The 19,213-nt window shown below is 45.8% G+C and overlaps 1 protein-coding gene across 23 annotated transcripts in view; it reads left to right on the top strand.

Moving 5' to 3' along the window:
* Positions 1 to 19,213, top strand: part of NCOR2 (nuclear receptor corepressor 2) — a 359,036-nt gene that overhangs the window by 258,384 nt on the left and 81,439 nt on the right. For all 23 annotated transcript variants that reach the window (XM_080985614.1, XM_080985620.1, XM_080985617.1 and 20 more), the window contains one exon: positions 15,374 to 15,527. In XM_080985614.1, coding sequence (XP_080841740.1) covers positions 15,374 to 15,527 — 154 coding nt within the window. The remainder of the gene's footprint in view (positions 1 to 15,373; positions 15,528 to 19,213) is intronic.

Here is a 19,213-nt window from a genome sequence, read left to right as displayed (position 1 = left end):
AGCATCTCAACTCCTTCATCCTAATTGTTAGGCATCTCCATCTCTCTCTAGTTTATGTCATTAGCCTGGATTGATAATCTTCTTTGGGTGAACAATTTGAAGCAGTGGCAGTCTTGGGTGTTGTTGTTTTTTTGCATAAGGACAATGAGCACTCAGCTGTTCCTGGTTGCTGCTCTTTTTTCGTTGTTTTTTTTAAAATGCTATTGTTTGTTGGCAGCAACAGATGTTATATGGCTGAATACAAAGCAGAGAGACAAAATCTGCAGTTAATCTAGCAAACTGTTTTCCTAAACATATTTGCTGCTTTGCGTGCGTGAGCGTGCACACTCAGATGGAGGGGTTACATTCTGGGCAGGAGGAGGAGCTCAACAGCAGAATTAAGGCTAATTTCTTGCTGCTTGTCGTCTGATCAGCTCCAGTGAAGCTGTCCAATGAAGCAATGAAGGAAATGGGAGAAGGCTATAAGGGCTTGCATTGTTCTAAGTCACCCCTTTGGTTCGCCTGGCTCAGTGCATCACTATCTCAGATCCAGTGGTCAGGGCCAAACCTACCATTAGGCAGAGTGAGGCAACCTCCTTAGGCAGCAAATCTTGGCAGGCACCTATCCCCTAGCTCAGTGGTTCCCAACTGGTGGTCGCACCATTCATATAACAAAAACTACCATAGAGATATCAACATTTTCAAAAGCAGGGGTCCGCCATACTTAGCTAATTGGGAACCACTGCCCTAGCTGTTTCCCCTGGCTATTCACTCCGTTGGAAGATGGAGTTGTGTGTGCCATGGGGCCTGCCTGTGAGCCTCCTGCTGGCATGTTGAGCTAGGATTCAGCTGCCAGTCCAGTCGGCTTCTCTGTACGTGCAGTTGTGTCCTTCACCTCCGGCAGAGAAATGTCTTGAGCCAACCCCAAGAAGGGTTCCTTATACTGATTTATGCTTCTAGTCTTTGGTGATCCACCGCTTGTTGCTGACAGGCCCTGTTCTTCCCTCCTGTATCCAGTGACTTCATAGGAACACCGAAACATAGGAAGCTGCCTTGCAGAGTCAGGCCATTGGTCCATCCAGCTCAGTGCTGTGTACACTGACTGGTAGCAGCTCTCCAGGATTTCCCAGGCCTGCCCAGAGATGCAGGAGACTGAACTGGGGACCTTCTGCATGCAGAGCAGATGCTCTACCACTGAGCCACAACTCTCCTTCTGGTTTAAAACCACGGCAGCCTAGAGTTGACCAAAAAGCCCCCACAAGTGTGGGCCCTGATGAACCCACCTTTACAAATGCCTACTTTTTCTTTATGTGGTTTATTTTGTTGGAATACAAATAAGTAATAGCATATTTTAATAGCATATTTTAAACAACGCCATGAAGCTAGTCTACAAGCCAAAAGCTGGCAGATGTTGACCAAGTTCAGGTCCTTTGGTTTTGTGAGAGGCTCCTTTTCGGAATTTGCCAGTGGAAGCTAAGCAGCGTTGCAGCCAAGAGGGTGTCCTTAGGCAAGGAATCCTGCAGTTAGGCTTACTTCCAACTGAGGCAGTAAACTTGCATCTCAGCCTAAGTCAGGACTGCTTGTGGAAAGTCACAGATGGGGAAGAAGGATGCTATCCAGATGTTGTTGGACTACAACTCGCATCATGCTGGCTGGGACTGATGGAAGTTGGAGTCTAGCAACATCTGGAGGGCACTAAGTTTCCCACTCCTGGAATAAACTCGCCATACAAAAATTATGTCCCACATAGAAAGCTCGCATGTCAGGAAGAAGGCTTGCCTGGAATCCATCTCTCTGAGGTGCTAGTTTTCTAGGCTCACCTTAATTAATTAGGAGGCGTTTTTATTTCTTCAGTGGTTCTCATGCTTTGCCCTCCCCAAGGATCTCAGGGCAGCTTTTGTGGTTTTCTCCCCCCCCCCGGTGGTGGGCAGAGCTAGGGGCGAAAAGTGGACAAAATAAACGTGTATGTTACCTTTGTTTTAATGGGCTGGTTTGTCCACAACCTCACACACTGCACTCTGCCCAGGCAAGCAAGAAGCATTATAATAGTTCAAGAACATATTCCAGCCAGGCAAAAACATTCAAGGAGGGCAAAGTGCGTGGCCTGGGGAAAGGGGTGTGACTGAAAAGAGTCCCGACGGCCAGGGTGTCAAGAGTAGAAATACCAGGTTCAAATCTATCTAATACTGCTCTATGTAAATTTGGGTGTATCCTCCCCTTTTATTTTTAACTTCTATCTAAATCCACACCTGTCCACAGAGTTCACTGGGTGACCTTTAGACTGAAAGATAGAGACCCGGCCAAAACACCTTAATGGTTAATCTGTTATTTATTTGTTTGCTTAAAATACTTGCTGTACCCTAGTCTCCAGCTGGATAAGCTCCCAGAGCAATTCACAAACCCGTAAAAAAAGAAAAGAAAAAGCAAGCCTGATTGCTGGGTCCCTGTTATCTGAAATGACACTAGACAAAACAAAAACGGGATGAGATGGTTGCTGAAGGATTCTGAGTGAGAGGCAGGGAAGGGAAGATCTCCCAGGATGGGAGACTGGAAGAAGAAACGGAAGCTCCCAGGTGAGACCTGAGAGGCCTCTCTGTTTGAGACAGGGGTTAAGATCTTCCTTGGAAAGAGGACTCTGCTTTTTCTTTTCTCTTTTCTTTTCTATGTTTTTGATTTTATTTAGGTTAGTTTCTTTTATTGTACTATGAAAAAGCCTTAGTAAAATATTACGGAAAAAGAAAACAAGCAAACCTAGGCCCCCAACTCTTCATGTTATGAAGGTTCTTGCAAGGAGCAACTGGCCTCTCACAGTTTTTAGGGGAGGACTAGGCCTTGGTGGCATCTCAGAAACAGTGGCAACCCAACTCTTTCTGGAATGGATGGCTTTGCCATCTGTGGCATCTTTCTTGACTTTGGCAGCCTTGGCCTTCAGGGGCCTTCCTGGAATCCCCCGGCTTGTGGTCACAGGTTGTCTCACGGGGCTCAGCTGGTACCTTCCCCTCCAGTGCAGATTTTACTGCTGCTTTTCACAGCAGGGCGGGTGGAATTGGTGACTTCTGGGCCCAGCCAGCTAGTGAGAGCAGCAGGGAGTAGAGAGGGCAGTTCTTCGCCATGACTCCTGTTCTCTATTTAAACTATCCCATTTTACTTTATTTCTGTTTGTTTGTGTGAATGATGTTTTAATTGTTATAGCCTTCTATTAAAAACTGAAAATAAAATAAATGAACCATAGTTGCTAACTCAGTCTACTTCACATGGATATTGTGAGAATAAAATGGGGGGGGGGGGTTGAGTTATTCTGTCTTGAGCTCCTTGGAGCAAAGGTGGGATATAAATGCAGCCAGGGGTCGCCACTGTGGTACCCATGGACACAGTGGTGCCCTTGAGGTCGTTCCCCAGTATGCGCAAAGCCTCTGAGGCCCCTTCGCGCGCCCCCCACTCACTCACTGCCCCTTTAATCCTGAGAGGGGTGACCTTTTCCTCCCCTGAAAAGTACATAGAAAGAGGAAGCAGGAGGAGTGGGGGTCTTCCCCACTTCCTCTTTCAGCTGCAGGTGCTTTTGAAGGCTCAGATTAATTCTACTGCATCCTGTTTTTGTCCAGATTCCTTGGAAAAGTGAAGCCTGTGTGTGCACACTTTCTCTTTCTGTGTATCTGAGGAGGCGGGGTGCTGATCCCAATGAGAGGAGCATAGAGAAAATGTTTCCAGAGGCCCAGATAATAATGGTGGTTAAAAACAACAGCAGCAACTGTTAGATTTCCTGCCTTCTGTCCACTTCACCACATTGGGAAGCAGGTGCTCCTTTAGGTGTGCTGGGCCAGCCCTCTTGGTGTTTGGGGACATTGCTTTTTCCGCCACGAAAAGCGAAAGACACCTACTGCAGAAAAATAAAGAGCTGGAGGAGGCTTCTTTTCCAGGTGGGAGGGAGGGAGAGGCGGCCTGCCTTGTGACAAAGGGACTGTGTCTCCTGTTCCCGACAAACGCCTTTGATCAGGAGCCAGGAGGAGCATGTGGCTCCCCAGCCCCACCTCGCAGAGCTTCCTGTTTCTCTCTCCCCACATGGGCAGCTTGTATGTTTCCACAGCTTCCCCCCACATGCTCGGAACGAAGTTTAGTTCAGAGCTTTTGAGGGCCTGTCCTTTGGTTAAAGAAAATAAACCTGCCTCGAGAGTGAGGGCTGACTCTCCCTGTTAAAATGGAGCGCAGGACGGCTTCACAGTCCCCCACACAGAGAAAGGTTTGTCTCCCTCCAGCTGGGGTGTTCCGGGCGGTGCATGGAGTGCTCACTCCAGCCAGTTGCTTTTGCGAAACAAGTGGAGCATGCGCTGTTGTGCTCAAGTTCTGCTTGCGAGCTTCCCATGGGCCCCTGGCTGGCTACTGTGAGTGCTGGGCTACAGGAGCCCTTGGCCTGATCCAGCACAGCAGTTCTTGTGTTCTTATCTTAACCTTGCTGTACAATATGCATTGGGATTTATCGCCCATGTTGTTTCTGTCTGGTGGTGGATTTTGGACATCCTAGCTTCAGTGAACCTTTCAGCTGAGGAACAACTCTGCATTGCAGACAATCCTGATTTTTTGGGGGGGGGGGTGAGGGGTGGCTGTTCAAGGGGTGGGCAGAATTTAGACTGGGTTGCAGTGGCAGACCTCTGAAGGATTTCCAGTAGACCCTCCAGAGCTTGTAACCAGCACTGGATGTAACTACCCACAGAATCTGTTTTATTTGGGGTTTTAAAATATGCTTTTACATTGCTGCTTTATTGGTTTTAATGTTGTATTTTTGTATTAATACTGATTACTTGTTTTCATATTGTGCATTGCTTAAGGCAGTGTTTCTCAACCCTGGGTGTCCAGCTGTTGTTAGACTACAACTCCCATCATCCCTGACCACTGGTCCTGCAGCTAGGGATGATGGGAGTTGCAGTCCAACAACAGCTGAGGACCCAAAGTTGGAGAAAGGCTGGCTTAAGGAATAAAAAGTGGTTTATAAAGGCTTTTAAATAAATATCTGCACATGCAGATATTATGGGGAGGGGGTTTCACTCTCCCCTCCTCAGTGTCCTGCATGGACAAGCGTTCCGTCATGTGAGTCCCTGGCCTGCAATCTGAAGTGATGCTTTCCAGATAACAAGGTTTCCACTTCAGTAAGAACTAGGTCTGGGCAGTGGAACTGCTCCATTAAGGTCCCACCTGCGTGCCTTAGTTGCTGAGGCTGCGTGCACACTCACGTTTACTCTGCATCTCAAGTGCTCCCACCATTGGTTTGGGAAGTGGTGTACACACAACGTTGGCCACAATCTTTATTGATCCTGTGTTTTGATGCATTTTCAAAATCTGAATTGAGAAAAAGATTGACCTAGCTGTATGTAAAGTCAACAATGTGCGCACAGCCCAGGGCTGCCCACTCTCTTTCTGCCCTGGAAGCTGGAACTTGGTGTGCAGAAGGTAATGTTAACATAGTTGTTCTAAGTATTTTAAATGAGGAGGAGGAGCACTGAGGGCAGTTCAGACACCCTGCTTAACTGTGTAGCCCCCCTGGTTGGACCTTAGCCAAGCCCTTCTCTCTGATTTCACCCTTCCTGCCTGTAATTTGACAATATTACTAATGCTAGCCTATCCTGCAGGACTGTTGTAAAGTTTCCTAAGTCAATAGAGGCAAAGTGCTTTGAGCACCAGCATAACAATGTGTTCTGTAACTTCCAAGAAAGGAAACAAGGCAAAGACAAACCAGATTATCATTAAAGCACTGAAATGAAGGCCTCTTTGTTTTCTGTTTTGACATTTCAAGTCCACTTGCATTGGCTGTGGGTTCCTTCTCCGGATCTCATGATTAAATTCTTATCACAGTGGCCACCTCAGTGCTCTCCAGCAAGTTGAGGGCAGGAAAAGCCCTCTTTTGTCAGTGGGGAAGCATCTGCTTTGCATGCCGGAGTTTCCAAGTTCAATTCCCTCAGGACTGAGAGAAAATCCTGCCCAAAGTGCTAGAGGGCTGCTGCCAGCCAGTGCAGGCAATGCAGTGCTAAATGGATGATTGGTCTGACTTGGTACAATGCAGGTTCCTGTGTCCCTAGGTTCCCCCACAGTTTTGAGCCTAGAATTCTGCCTGTGCCGCATTGATGCTCCTGCACTTGATGCTTGGATTACGCGGTGATCAGGCGATGGGTTTCTTTTTCTTCCAGCCCCTTCTCCAAACTGCGCCACGGCAAAAGCCATTCAGGGAGAACATCTGTCAGTGGAGAGCAGTGCGTATTCAAAGACTGGTTTTGAAGCAGCCTCCCCCGGCCTAATCTCTTGCTCCGTCAGTTCGCATGAGTCACACACAACAGAGTAAGAGGCAGCAAGGCCAAGACCACTTTGCCATAGTAACGAGATCGTAGCTGTGCTCGCATTAGCATCATCCAGTGCCCCAGCGACAGGCTGCTTCAACAGCTGATAATGAGTACTTATGGAAATTGTGTCTGGCAGCAGTTCAAGCCCAGGCGAGGCTTTCCTTGGAAAAGGAAGCGGCACTTTTTGACTTGCCAAGGGCTTCGCTGTTTGTTTTGTTTTTGTTTCTCTGCGCATCGGGCCTGTGAGATGCAAGTGCTGTTATGCCCATCTCACAGGTGGTGAATTGAGGCAGAATGAACTAGACAAAATAAAATAAATCAGAGAAGGAACTCAAAAACTGACATGGGGTGGGGAGGCGGTTTTCTTTTTTCTGAGAGCCAGTGTGGTGTAGTGGTTAAGAGCGGTAGTCTCATAATCTGGGGAACCGGGTTCACGTCTCCGCTCCTCCACTTGCAGCTGCTGGGTGACCTAGGGCCAGTCACACTTCCTTGAAGTCTCTCAGCCCCACTCACCTCACAGAGTGTTTGTTGTGGGGGAGGAAGGGAAAGGAGAATGTTAGCCGCTTTGAGACTCCTTAAAGGGAGTGAAAGGCGGGATATCAAATCCAAACTCTTCTCTTCTTCTTCTTCTTCTTCTTTTCTTTTTTGTCTCCCCCCAAAAACTCTGGATTCTATCCAGCTAAGTTTTACTCAGAACAGACCCACTGAAGTTAATGGACCTAAATTAGTCGTATTCATTAATTCTAGTGATTCTGAGTAGGGCTAACACTGGATATATGCAATTCTCTGCAGTTTCTCATAACGCTTACCATTTGCATGCCACATATTCTTCCATCAAAGGCAGGTGGAAAACAATTGAAGAAGTATGATTCAGACAGTGGTTGCAATCACATGTAACTAAACTGCAGCTTAGTGTAGCTTTGCCCAACCTAGTGCTCTCCAGATGTTTTGTACTACAACTCACAGCATCCCTAACCATTGGCCATGCTGGCTGGGGCTGATGGGAGTGTAAAACATTCAGAGGGCACCCGTCTGAGGGAGACTGATTTAGTGCTGTGTGGACAAGCCTCCACAACTCGGAGCAAATCATCCGGGTTGTGTCCTCCCTGTTCTTCCTCCTATATAGCCAAGTGAAGGAATTCTGACACATTCACTTTCACTTCCAAATAATTTCGGCTTCGTGTTACGTCTGAACAGAGGGCTGTGGTTTACAACAAACAATGGTTAAGTTGCTAAACAAGTTAACTCCAAACCGTGGGCTATGAAGTTGAGCTGGTATCCCTGCTCACCCTTCCGAAGCAACTGAAGTTGGGGTGAAAAAGCAAGACCCCCCCCCCATCCTCCAATCCAAGTTCCCACAAATCATCCCCTCCTCTGTTTCTTCCTCCTACGGCAGAGCTTGCCAACTCAACCCCAATCCCTACAGCACAGTGGGGCTTATGGCAGTTTAGCCCCATAGCATTCATATGTATTTATATTAGCTCTATATCCTTCATCGAGGAAGTTTGAGGCGATATACATGGTTTTCACACACACACACACACACACACACACACACACACTTTAGCCTCACAACAACCCTGTGAGTTCCATTAGTCTGAGATACACGAAGCAGCCATGTGGGGTGCTGGGACCCATGTGCTGTGCACCTTGCCACCCTCAAAAATCTGCCTCTTTTGTAGCTGGGATCATTTTAATTTAGGGAATTGTTTCTGCATATCAGTACATGAACACAGAGCTAAGAAGGGAAATAGTTTATTTTGGGCCAGCAACAACTTGCTTCTAAGAAGACTTCCCAGGTGACTGGCAAGTTTTTGTAAAGTGGATCTGTGACTTCACACACAAACACACACCATTCCCCTGTGCACTTGCATTGTAGTGACAGGAGCTAGTAGCCTTTTGGAACATTTGTGGGCTGGTAGCTTTTCATGGGCTTTTGCAAGAATGGATGCATGAATTCAGAAGAAAATGGCGTGTTCTTTATATTGCTGCTGGTTAGCAATTGCGCACAACCCAGACACTGTTTAGTCTACACTGTCTCTGGTGTGGAAGGTCTTCCTATCTCTTTTCTTGGAAAACTTGGATTTCAGTAACGTATTTGATAAGGGCTAGGCCAGAAAGAAGTGGGTGTTTATTGTTGTGCCTGCAGGGTGGGAAGTGAGGAACTGTTTGTTCTACCTGAAAGTGGGGGGGGGGGGGGAGGCAAAGGAGAACTCAACAGCTCTCTGAGCTCAGGTGGCCAAGTCAGTGTTTCCATCGGAACCGTTACATGACGTCATTCATTGTATGCACGCACAAGGATAGCATTCATTATTGTGTGCCTGGCGACTGTGGGAGGAGGCAGCGGGCAGGTCCCTGCTAGTTTTAGTTATTCAGGTGTTAATGATGGGAAACAGCATCAGATATGAAACACCATTCCTACAGCCCAGGTGAAGCTGTCTTTTGAAAGGCGTCACCCTTGCTGATCTTTCTCACCAGGTGTTTCATAAAGACCTGAAAATGGTGACTATGAGTATTCATCATTCATCCAGCACTTTCACTGTACAGAGTGCTTTGTTTGATGCCTTTGCCTCATTCACCCTTGCAATAGGACTCCTTTGATGGGTCATTATTATACCCATTTTACAGATGAGTGGGGCAGCTGAAATATAGCAACTTTCCCAATGCTGAGCTAGTTTTAACCTTTTTAACAACAACAAGAAGAAGAACATTATTTTGTTTATTTAAAAAGTAAACAAAAAGAACCAAAGCCCTCAAACCTAACTAAAGGACATAAGAATCATGCCAAGATAGACAAGAAGTCAATCTAGTCCATCATCTTTGTTTATTATAGCTGGTCAGTAAGCCCATAAGTGCAAGTATCTAAGCACAGCTCAGATGGGGCATTACTGAGAGAACCCTTTGCCCCAGAGTTGCGCTTAGCCTGCACTTGGCTCCCCGATTGTGGAGAGAGGCTCGCCTGGTGCCATCATTACATGTCCTTAGATGCCAGGCAAAAATTCCTCTTTACCCAGGACTCTTGTTAGTATTACAATTAGACTGTCTGTCTGTCAGTATGCCTTTTACTGTCTTTTTATTATGTTTCTATCATTGATGTTTTGTGATGTGTTTCTAATATTGTACACTGTCCTGAGATCTTTGGATAAGGGTGGTATATAAATAGCAGCAGCAGCAGCAGCAGAAACCAGGCTTTGAGTGTTGTAGCTGCAGCTCTCTGGAACCAATTATCAGCTGAAATCAGACCAGTGGCCAGTGTGATGATGTTTAAGCATCTCCTGATACATTTTTGTTTAGGAAGACTTTCCCTGAGGTGTAACTCAGCCATTTATAGAAGATCAATTTTATATTTGGCAAATTTGTATCATTTGCCAGGTTTGGGGTAGCATTAAATTAGCTGAAGATGACCCATAGTAAGTGCAAGGAAGAGCAGTAACTTAGTTGTTAAGGCCAGAATTCTTCAACTTTGGGTCCTATAGCTGCCCATCATCTCCATCCAGCTTAACCAGTGGCGAGGAATGGTGGACGTTGCCATCTGGGACCCAAAGTTGAAGAAGACTGGCTTAGACCAATGACCAAGCAGACTCCCTGCCCCAGTTCTGCTGTGACCATTGGCATAATTTCATGCAGGTGGCGATTCACGAGGAGGCCAGGGAGCTTCCTTGTACAAGTCAGATCTTTGTCCCATGTAGCTCAATATTGTCAACACCTGACTAACAGCAGTGCTCCGTGGTATCTGGTATTATTCTCTCACAAGCTTACCTGGAGATGCTGGGGATTGAGAAAGAGGGTGGTCTCACCTCCTTTTGGCACCAGAGGTATGTGACTCCTGATGGATTTATTCCCAAGGGAAAATGGCCCTCAAAAGATACTGGTTGCTTCCCTCTGCTCAGCTGATAGGGCTTTGTACTCAGCATCAGACTTTGATGCATCGATTCAGGTGTGGGGAACCTTTGTGTGTGTTTTTTTTAAATAATATTTATTGCTTTTCCAAAAAATTTAAACACTAAAAGAAGAAAGAAAAAAAACAAAAAAACCCAATACAATACATTAAACTAACAAACACACAACAAAAACAATAAAATAAATCAAACAATTTCATTAACCCATCTTTCATTCACTTATTTCCACGACCTCCTCACACCTCCCTTTTTGTATTCCACTTCTGTTAATTATTTCAGCAATTCCTTTCCATCTTCCTCTGTTTTCTATCCTATAATTATCTTAACTCATTCTAACCTTATTTTTCCCTTTAATACTCTATTAATCTATTTGTACTTAATTCCTTATAACATTTCTACTAAAGCCATGTAACTTCATTCCAACATTTTTCTAACATTCATTGATTTTACAATATTTCTGTAAATAATCTTTAAATTTTTTCCAATCTTCTTCCACCGACTCTTCTCCCTGGTCCCGGATTCTGCCAGTCATTTCCGCCAATTCCATATAGTCCATCAACTTTATCTGCCATTCTTCCCGGGTGGGTAAATCTTGTGTCTTCCAATATTTTGCGATGAGTATCCTTGCTGCTGTTGTTGCATACATAAAGAAAGTTCTATCCTTCTTTAAAACCAATTGGCCGACCATGCCCAGGAGAAAGGCCTCTGGTTTCTTCAGAAAGGTATATTTGAATACCTTTTTCATTTCATTATAAATCATCTCCCAGAATGTCTTAATCCTTGGGCATGTCCACCAAAGGTGAAAGAATGTGCCTTCAGTCTCGTTACATTTCCAACATTTATTATCGGGCAAATGGTAATTTTTTGCAAGCTTGACTGGTGTCATGTACCACCTATAAATCATTTTCATTAAGTTTTCTCTTAGAGCATTACATGCCGTAAATATCATACCTGTGGTCCATAACTGTTCCCAGTCAGCCATCATTATGTTATGTCCAACATCTTGTGCCCATTTAATCATTGCTAATTTCACCGTTTCATCCTGAGTATTCCATTTCAACAGCAAGTTATACATTTTTGACAAATTCTTAATTTTGGAATCTAACAATTCTGTTTCCAATTTTGATTTTTCCACCTGGAAACCAACTCTTTTGTACAAATTGTATGCCTCCATTATTTGATAATAATGGAGCCAATCTCGCACTTTATTTTTCTATTTTTCAAAGCTCTGTAATTTTATTCTGTCTCCGTCTTGATCCAGAATTTCCCAATATTTCGGCCATTTGGCCTCCATATTGAGTTTTTTCTGTGCCTTTGCTTCCATTGGAGACAACCATCTTGGGGTTTTCTTTTCTAACAGATCTTTATATCTTATCCAAACATTGAACAGTGCTTTTCTACAGGTGTGGGGAACCTTTGGCCCTCCAGATGTTGCTGGGCTAAAACTCCCATCATCCCTGGCCACTGGCCATGCTTGCTTGCTTGCTGGGGCTGTTGGGAATTGTAGTCCAGCAATATCTGGAGGATCAAAGGTTCCCCCACACCAGCACTGATACTTAGCTATTGCATTCAGTTGTGTAGTGGCCACTAAGCATTTAAAACACAGCTTCTCCCTTTGAAACACCTGAGGCCCAGGGTTGGGCCCTTTCCTGATCACCACTCCTTCTGTGTTTTAAAGGGGAAAGACATGGCCTTTTAGCCACACCAGTTAGGTAATTAATGTTTGACGTGGAACGTGTCTCTTTTGTACTCTTGTGAAACCCTTCTGCATTGTCCCTAATATTGCCTTGGACCTCAAAATACATTTTGTCAAAATGGTTATTAAACAAGAGGAAGCTGTTTTTATCTTGGTATTGGCTGTTATCAAGATTAGTTGCAGCAATTTTCCTGTTCTTGCAATTCAGTATTATCACGAAGGTGATGTTTCCATTTCGGTTTGAAGGGGGAACGTTTCAATTAAGGGTTTGGCAACGTGTGTAGGGGTGCACCACTTTTTAAGAGCTTTTACTTGGTTGCTTTTAACAACCCACACAACAAGCTTTTCCCAGCATACAAAGATGCAGTGTAGAGAAGCATCTCCTTATAGAGAGTGAAATCTTTCCAAAAAAAGAAGATGGCGATAACCTTAAGGACATAAGAAGGGCCTGCTGGATCAGGCCAGTGGCCCATCTAGTCCAGCATCCTGTTCTCACAGTGGCCAACCAGATGCCTGTGAGAAACCAGCAAGCAGGATCCCAGCACAAGAGCATTCTCACCACCTGTGATTTCCAGCAACTGATCTTCAGAAGCATTGGCTCCAGCTGTGGAGGCAGAGCGCAGCCATCGTGGCTCATGGCCATTGATAGCCCTCTTCTCCTCTTCTAAAGCCTTCTAAAGGCTCATCTTCTAAAGCCTTCCAAGTTGGTGACCATCGCTGCCTCCTGGGGGAGCAGGTTCCATAGTTTGACTATGTGCTACATGAAGAAGGACTTTCCTTTATCTGCCCTAAATCTTCAACAACTTGGTTTGGCAAAGCACCTGCAGCGTTAGCTATATCAGGAGGATGAGACCCAGACAATGATTCATAAAAAGAATTTACAACAGCCTATCTGACACATCAGGCTGAAATAGTTAATCATTGGCTTGTCTCCTGGATCTTTATGTTGCCTTTCACCCCCAAGTCAGTTTCCAACTGTTTTACAATAAAGCTAGCCGAAACAACAATAAATCAGTTCAAATAAAACAAAAAGTAAGAGCAAAAGGGTAGAAATTGTCAATAAAAGTGCAGCAACAACAAAGCATTATCTGGTTCAGAGGTAGCCTGCTTCTGAATTGCCAGTCTCTGGGGAACAGCAAAGGGAGAAGGCAGTGTGTGTGCTTGTCTCCTTTGTACACACCAGACATTTAAAGCATATAGCTTCCCCCAAAGACTCCTGGGGACTGTAGTTTTTTGAAGGGTGCTAGGAATTGTCATTGCATGAGAGGTAGACTCACGTTTGCAGTATTCTTTCGGGGGAGCTGTGTGCTGTAAAGGTGCTTCAAATATGTGGGTCGTGTGCTTCCATGGACACATCCTGCCAGCTGCTGTGGGAGACAGGAAGCTGGAGCCTGAATCTTCGGCTTGATCCCACTTCTTGTGCTTTTGTGGTTGCAAAATATCTTAACCTTGTTTATGGGATGCCATGAGAGTCAAACATCCAGCCCACAGAAATGCACCAGTGGATAAAGCTGCTTGTGAGGCCAGTCCAGCTTCCCAATATGATGGGATCTGAAGCAGGCCTGTGCATCTCATCTTCAGTTCTGGAGAGGGTCAGCTGAGAGCAGGTGCATTTCTTACTCCCTTGTATCGGGGGTCGTACCACTCTCTCTCTGGCAGCTCTGAGAGACATACCCAGCCTACAATATCAAGCTAACACTGAACAATGTCACGCTAACGTAGAGCAGTGCTACCAAGATGCAGGCATCCTACAATAAACTAGGCTTTTAAAGGAAATTTGCTTTCAAAAAAGAAAAAATCTGTTCTGCTTCCAACAGCAGGTCATTGAAGCCCTATTGGCTGCTGGTTAGAAATCTCACTCAGGCTTCTCAGATTAGCTACTTGGCCATTCATTTTCATGGCTGATGAGAGCTGGAAACTTTGGCGTGGATGTTTTTTATGGAAACTGAAATACTCTCAGGGTGTTTAATTCTGGCTCGATAGCACATCCCACCTTTGCACAGCCTTTTAATGAAACCATAGAATACTCTCAGCCCTGATCATCAGCAGTGTTCCTATTTGATGGCCTGTAAACTTTAAGAATGCCAGACTCCCATCTAGTCAAGCATCTTGTTCTTACAGTGGCCAGCCAGATGCTGCTAGGAAGCTCAGAAGCAGGACTGGAGTACAGCAGTCCTCTCTCCATGTGTGATTCCCAGCAGCTAGGGTGCAGAAGTACTGCCTCCAACACTGGGAGGTTGGAGTGCTACCGCTTGTTAGAACAGTGAACATTTCCTTAAATACAGAGCTATAGGGTGGCTTCTGGAAACCTATCCAAAAAGCTTGCCCTGAAACAGGTTGCAGAATGCTCATGTGATCCTCATTTCTCCATCTGTAAAATTGGAATATTAAGCACCTTCCTTCACAGGACTGTGAAGCATAGGAAGCTGGCTTACCCTAGTTCAAACTATTTGGCCCTCTGGTCCAGTGTTACCTACTTCGACTGGCAATGCCTGTCCAGGGTCACGGACAGAGAGGCCTTACTTAGCATTCTCTGCTTCATCCTCTTCTTGCTGCTTCTGCTGCTGCTGCTGTTAATATTGACCTGGAGCTGCTAGGAGTTGAACCTCAGGCCTTCTGTAGCATGGAATGGATGTGTAGATTTTAAGATGGTCTGTGTACTGGGGTAAAATGCATACAAATAACTAAACAGTAATGATATAAAGGGGACCCCATGTGAGTTACGTAATAGACGATGTGTGTATCCTCCATGATGCAGTCGTGGGAACATAGCCTTATCCTGAGTCAAACCATTGGTCCATCTGGCTCAGTATTGCCTGTGTTGATTGGCAGCAGCTCTCCAGAGTTTCAGGAAGGAGGTTTGCCCAGCCCCACTTGGAGACACCAGAGGATTGTCCTTGGAGCCCTTCTGCCCTTGAGACAGATGCTCTACTGCTAAGCTGTGGTCCTTCCTATAGCTGGTTCTTGAACCTGCAAGAGGGCAGTCCTCACCACAACTTAAAGGAGCCTCACAGTGGTCAGAAATTGGTTTTAGAGGAAGCATCCCCCAAACCCAGTTCTCTCCATTCTTCACAGGCAAATTCCCACCCTGGCTTAGCTCCAGGCTTCTGCTTGCACACCATGCTTTGTTGTCATTATTCCCTGTCAGTATAAATCCAGGCACCTGGGCAGCCCTAAGCCCCCGCCAGTTTCAGGAGTGGTCATTCCACCCCCCCCCCAAAAAAAACATGTTTCTACCCTGGAATGGTAGGTGCTCCCTCCTTTCATTTACGTTGTGAACCGCCCTGAGACCTACAGTTGAAGGGCAGTATACAGATTTAATAAAAAGTTTAAAAATAATAATACCCTCTCATTCCCCCCTCCCCCTCAACTTCTAGTGCATCTGCACTGAGAATGCCAACTTTACTGATATTGGGAATGACGGCAGGAAGATGTTTTCTCAAGATTCGCTTCTGTCACCCTGTCTTTTCCAGGAGAAAGAAAGGAATGCTAGGAGAAAAAAGAAAAAAGCCCCCACCGTCCAAAACGAGGAAACGGCCTTCCCTCCAGCAGCCGAAGACGAGGAGATGGGGCAAGATGGGTCAGGCACCAGTGGCAACGAGGAGGAGATGGCTGAGGATGCAGAAGGTAAAGTACTTGCCCCACTTGTTCTGTCTGAGGTGGACAGATAGGTAGAAGCTAGGTAGGCGGGCAACTCTGTCTCACTGTTGCTGTCCTGCCAAGGGGAATGGCATGAGAGGCTTTCTCCGTAACCTGGGAAATGTCACTGCGTTCGTATGTCTGCAAGAGCAGTTGCCCAGCAGAGAAGGGAGGAAGCTGGCGCCCTGAGGGATGGGTGAGGGTGAAACTTTCACACAGTGTCAGAGATGTGGGAAAGCTGACATTTGACTGCCCTCACTCATGCAGGCAGAGAGCCAGGCTCCTTCACAAAGATGCTGTTTCTTGTTTGCAGAGCCTGACCGGATGTTTGTTTATTTTAGGAAATAGGGCATCAACCAAGAAACCCATACATCTAAATATGCATGTGCTGTTCACAGCTAGGGCAGTGCCCCCTCTCAGCTTCACACCCAAAGCGGTGTCCTCTCTTCGTTCAGATTGTTGGCTTGTCTTCTGTTCATTGCAATTTATCTATCTATTTAGCAGTCTCTCCTGATGGGCCTTCCTGGCCCCTGAATGTTTGAGGCCCAGACTAAACATTACACTGTACACAGGTCTGCCCCCCTAGCAACAGCAGCTGCACGTCTAGCTCCTTGATTCTCCCTCCATAACATCTGTTAGCACTTTCTTGTGTTGTAAAGCTGCAACACAGCATGTTCCCCACACACCAGCAGCATCCAGTGAGCAGTGTGTGGCATGAGAAAGAGGGAGAAAACACACAGAGACACAGCACTGTGATATCTCAACACATATAAGGTGTTCGAGAGTTTGGGAATAGGGAAGTTGTGAGGCTGATTTGGCAGTTGTGCAACATCTGATTTTGGCCCTCATAGCCACTGGACGATCAGTAAGTAAGTGGAGTGTGCTGTGGTATCTCCCCATTCCACTGAAGCAATGTCATTGTCCAGTTGGCACCAGAAAGAAATAGGGAGGGAGCAGGGAGAGGATGAACTGAAAATGCTCAGCCATAGTGATTTCTCACTCGGGAGCAGAGCCAGCAAGCTTAGGAGAAGTGCGTGTAACATATAATAGTCACCCCATTTAACTTCTGTAGGAGTGATTTAATAGCTTTAACATCACACACACAAAACCTCATTGGCACTGGAGTGAGGGGCTAATGGCATGCGCAACTGGAAATCTTTTCAAATCAGTGTTGTAAGTGACTCATTGCAAAACAGTTTCCAGGTAAATCTTCTGTGTCAGGGCAGCAGGCATGACTGGGAGATAGCAGTGAGGAAAAGTGCATATCATCCAGATTCAAATTGTAAGAGTAGGCTCAGATTTTGAGGACATCTTTCATATGCTCCTCACACACCCCAAAAGGCGGGTCGCTCTGACAGGGTGGGAGCTTTGCAACCTCAGTTCTATATAACTTGAAGGCAAGGCACAGGGATAACTGTCTTATCCGGAATGGGATATGAAACTGAACAGACCTTTGAGCCAAGGTGGCTAAAATGTCACAGGAGCAGAAATGTCAGGTCAGCCTTCTGCCTCAGCAGTTTGTCATTTGACATTTGGGAGGCATTTCAGTGTAGTGAATACCAAGGGTGTGTGCGTGTGTGCGCATGTGTGCATTCAGAAAGGCCTAGAGGTGGTTTCATCACACCAGGACTTTTCCAGCCTCGCTCAAATGCACTGCTGGCTTTCTTTCCCATGGTTGGTTTGCATTGTTCTTCCTGATCAACTGCCTCTTCCATGGGATTTCCAACATCTTCTCAATCACCCCACCCTGGCGCTTCACTGCCTTGGGAAGGAAAGTAAAAAAAAAAAAAGTTTTATGGTTTGAACCCCCAAACCTACAATCCTTTCTGAACTGAGAATAGAAGCAGGCTCATATATTCCCTGCAGCGGCATTTTGGCTAAACCCACCCCAGCCTAAATGCTGCAAATTCCTTCCTCATTGTCTGCTTTTGGAGCAGAGCGAGGGACTGGTTTTTTCACAGTTGCATGGCAAGTAAATAAACTCCAGTGATGCTTGGAATTTGGTTGGAGAGGCCAAAAAATGTGAAATGCTTTGAGATATCCCCAGGCTGTGCGGATACTATTCCACTTTGTAGGAATCCAGCATAGCCCCCCAAAAGCACTTCCATTCCTTTCACAAGATATGTGGGGACTTTCTTTCTGCATATAACCATTTTTGAATGTATTTTAATCTACGCCCACCCCACCTAGTACACTTTGAGACAAAATCCCTAAACCCCATGAGTGCTTCACTCTATATTCAGATCCCTTAGCACCTGGAAATGTCTGAATGTTGCAGATTGTGATGAGGTCATCTCTCCTCCCCGCCGCCCCGGTCCAGAATTCTGGCTTCATGCCTCACTTTCTCCTTTAGTTATGGCAACATTTGCTGAAATCTCCATTTTAAAGCACACACTCAAATTCACTCTGCCATCCTTACAATTCCCTTCTTGGATGCGATCCCAGAGTTAGGGTGGAGCATGTAACATAGTCCCCTCCACCCCACCAGAGGTCAGAAACTTCTTGTGTGAGCCAAAAAGGATATATAAAGATATACACCATAAGCTTTTCTTCCGCTGTGCCAGAAATTCCAGATTCTACACTCGAAACAAACAAGAGAAATTTAATAAAGTATATCGAAATCTCTTTGTGGCATGTCCGTGCGGTGGGGGAAAGGAATACGGGGACACAGCAGTGGGTCTTGTGTGACTAGGGTAGTGGTGAAATGACCAACCGCAGCCATCTACGTATATTTCTGTGGGGGAACCAGCACCTTCCCATCCAGGGAGGGTGCTGATTCTGCCGTTAAGACCAAAGCGGTTTGTCCCTGTGCAAGTGGCTGGGTCATTGAAATGTTAACTTGTCCATGCAAAACCCATTCACGTAGAAGCGGTTCCCAAGCAAGTGGGGAGCCCTCTGTTTCAGATTGTGGCCCATGGCCACTGTTACTCACATGAAGTTGCATGACACACACCAGAGGATCTTCTCCATGCTACTGCAACTGTTTTAATTTTGGAGGGGGGGGGACCCACAACCAAGCCACTACCAAGAAGACAAGTTTAACAGGCCTGCACATGGAAGCAGTTTCATGTCTACATTGGCAGCTGCTCTCCAGAGCTTCTGAGAGACACCCTGCAAAATTTAGGTTTTGTTGCTTTTGCCTCTGGTCCCACCCCCCACTGACGTGCCCCTGACCCCAAAGGAATGTGGATGTGAGGCTGAAAAAGGCTCCCCCCCCCTTCTGTGAGGTGTGATCCAGGCACACACACTTCTTTCTCTAACAGTATCTCTCAGTTGGGTCTGAATTGTTTGTACTCTGCATGTTGTACACAGGTTTTACCAGCTCACTCTGGCCAACAACAGCAGTGGGGGGATCTTTTGCCAAATCTGCAGCAATGTAACATGCCCCTCCCCCCAAAGTGACTCCACATCTTGCTCTTCTTTTATTAATAGTTAGCTGCATTTCCATTTTAGGGGAATGCAAGATTTCCAGGCAGTTCTTCACATTTTAATTATTAACCTGGTCCTTAGGATTTGGAAGGTGTTTGTCCGATTCTTTTTTATTTAATTTCTTACTGACCTTGACATGTTTTTCCCTTCTCTTTGACTAGATTGAGGGGGGGGGGGATATTGGAAGGCTCCCTAGATTTCTTCACAGATGGTCTGATGGGAGGCGGGTTTTTTGCAGCCAGCAC

The sequence above is a fragment of the Podarcis pityusensis genome (genome assembly GCF_964106645.2).
Source record: "Podarcis pityusensis genome assembly, chromosome: 16".
NCBI classification, from domain to species: Eukaryota; Metazoa; Chordata; class Lepidosauria; order Squamata; family Lacertidae; genus Podarcis; species Podarcis pityusensis.
Note: the sequence above shows the minus strand (reverse complement) of the source record. Positions and strands in the feature narration are given on the sequence as shown.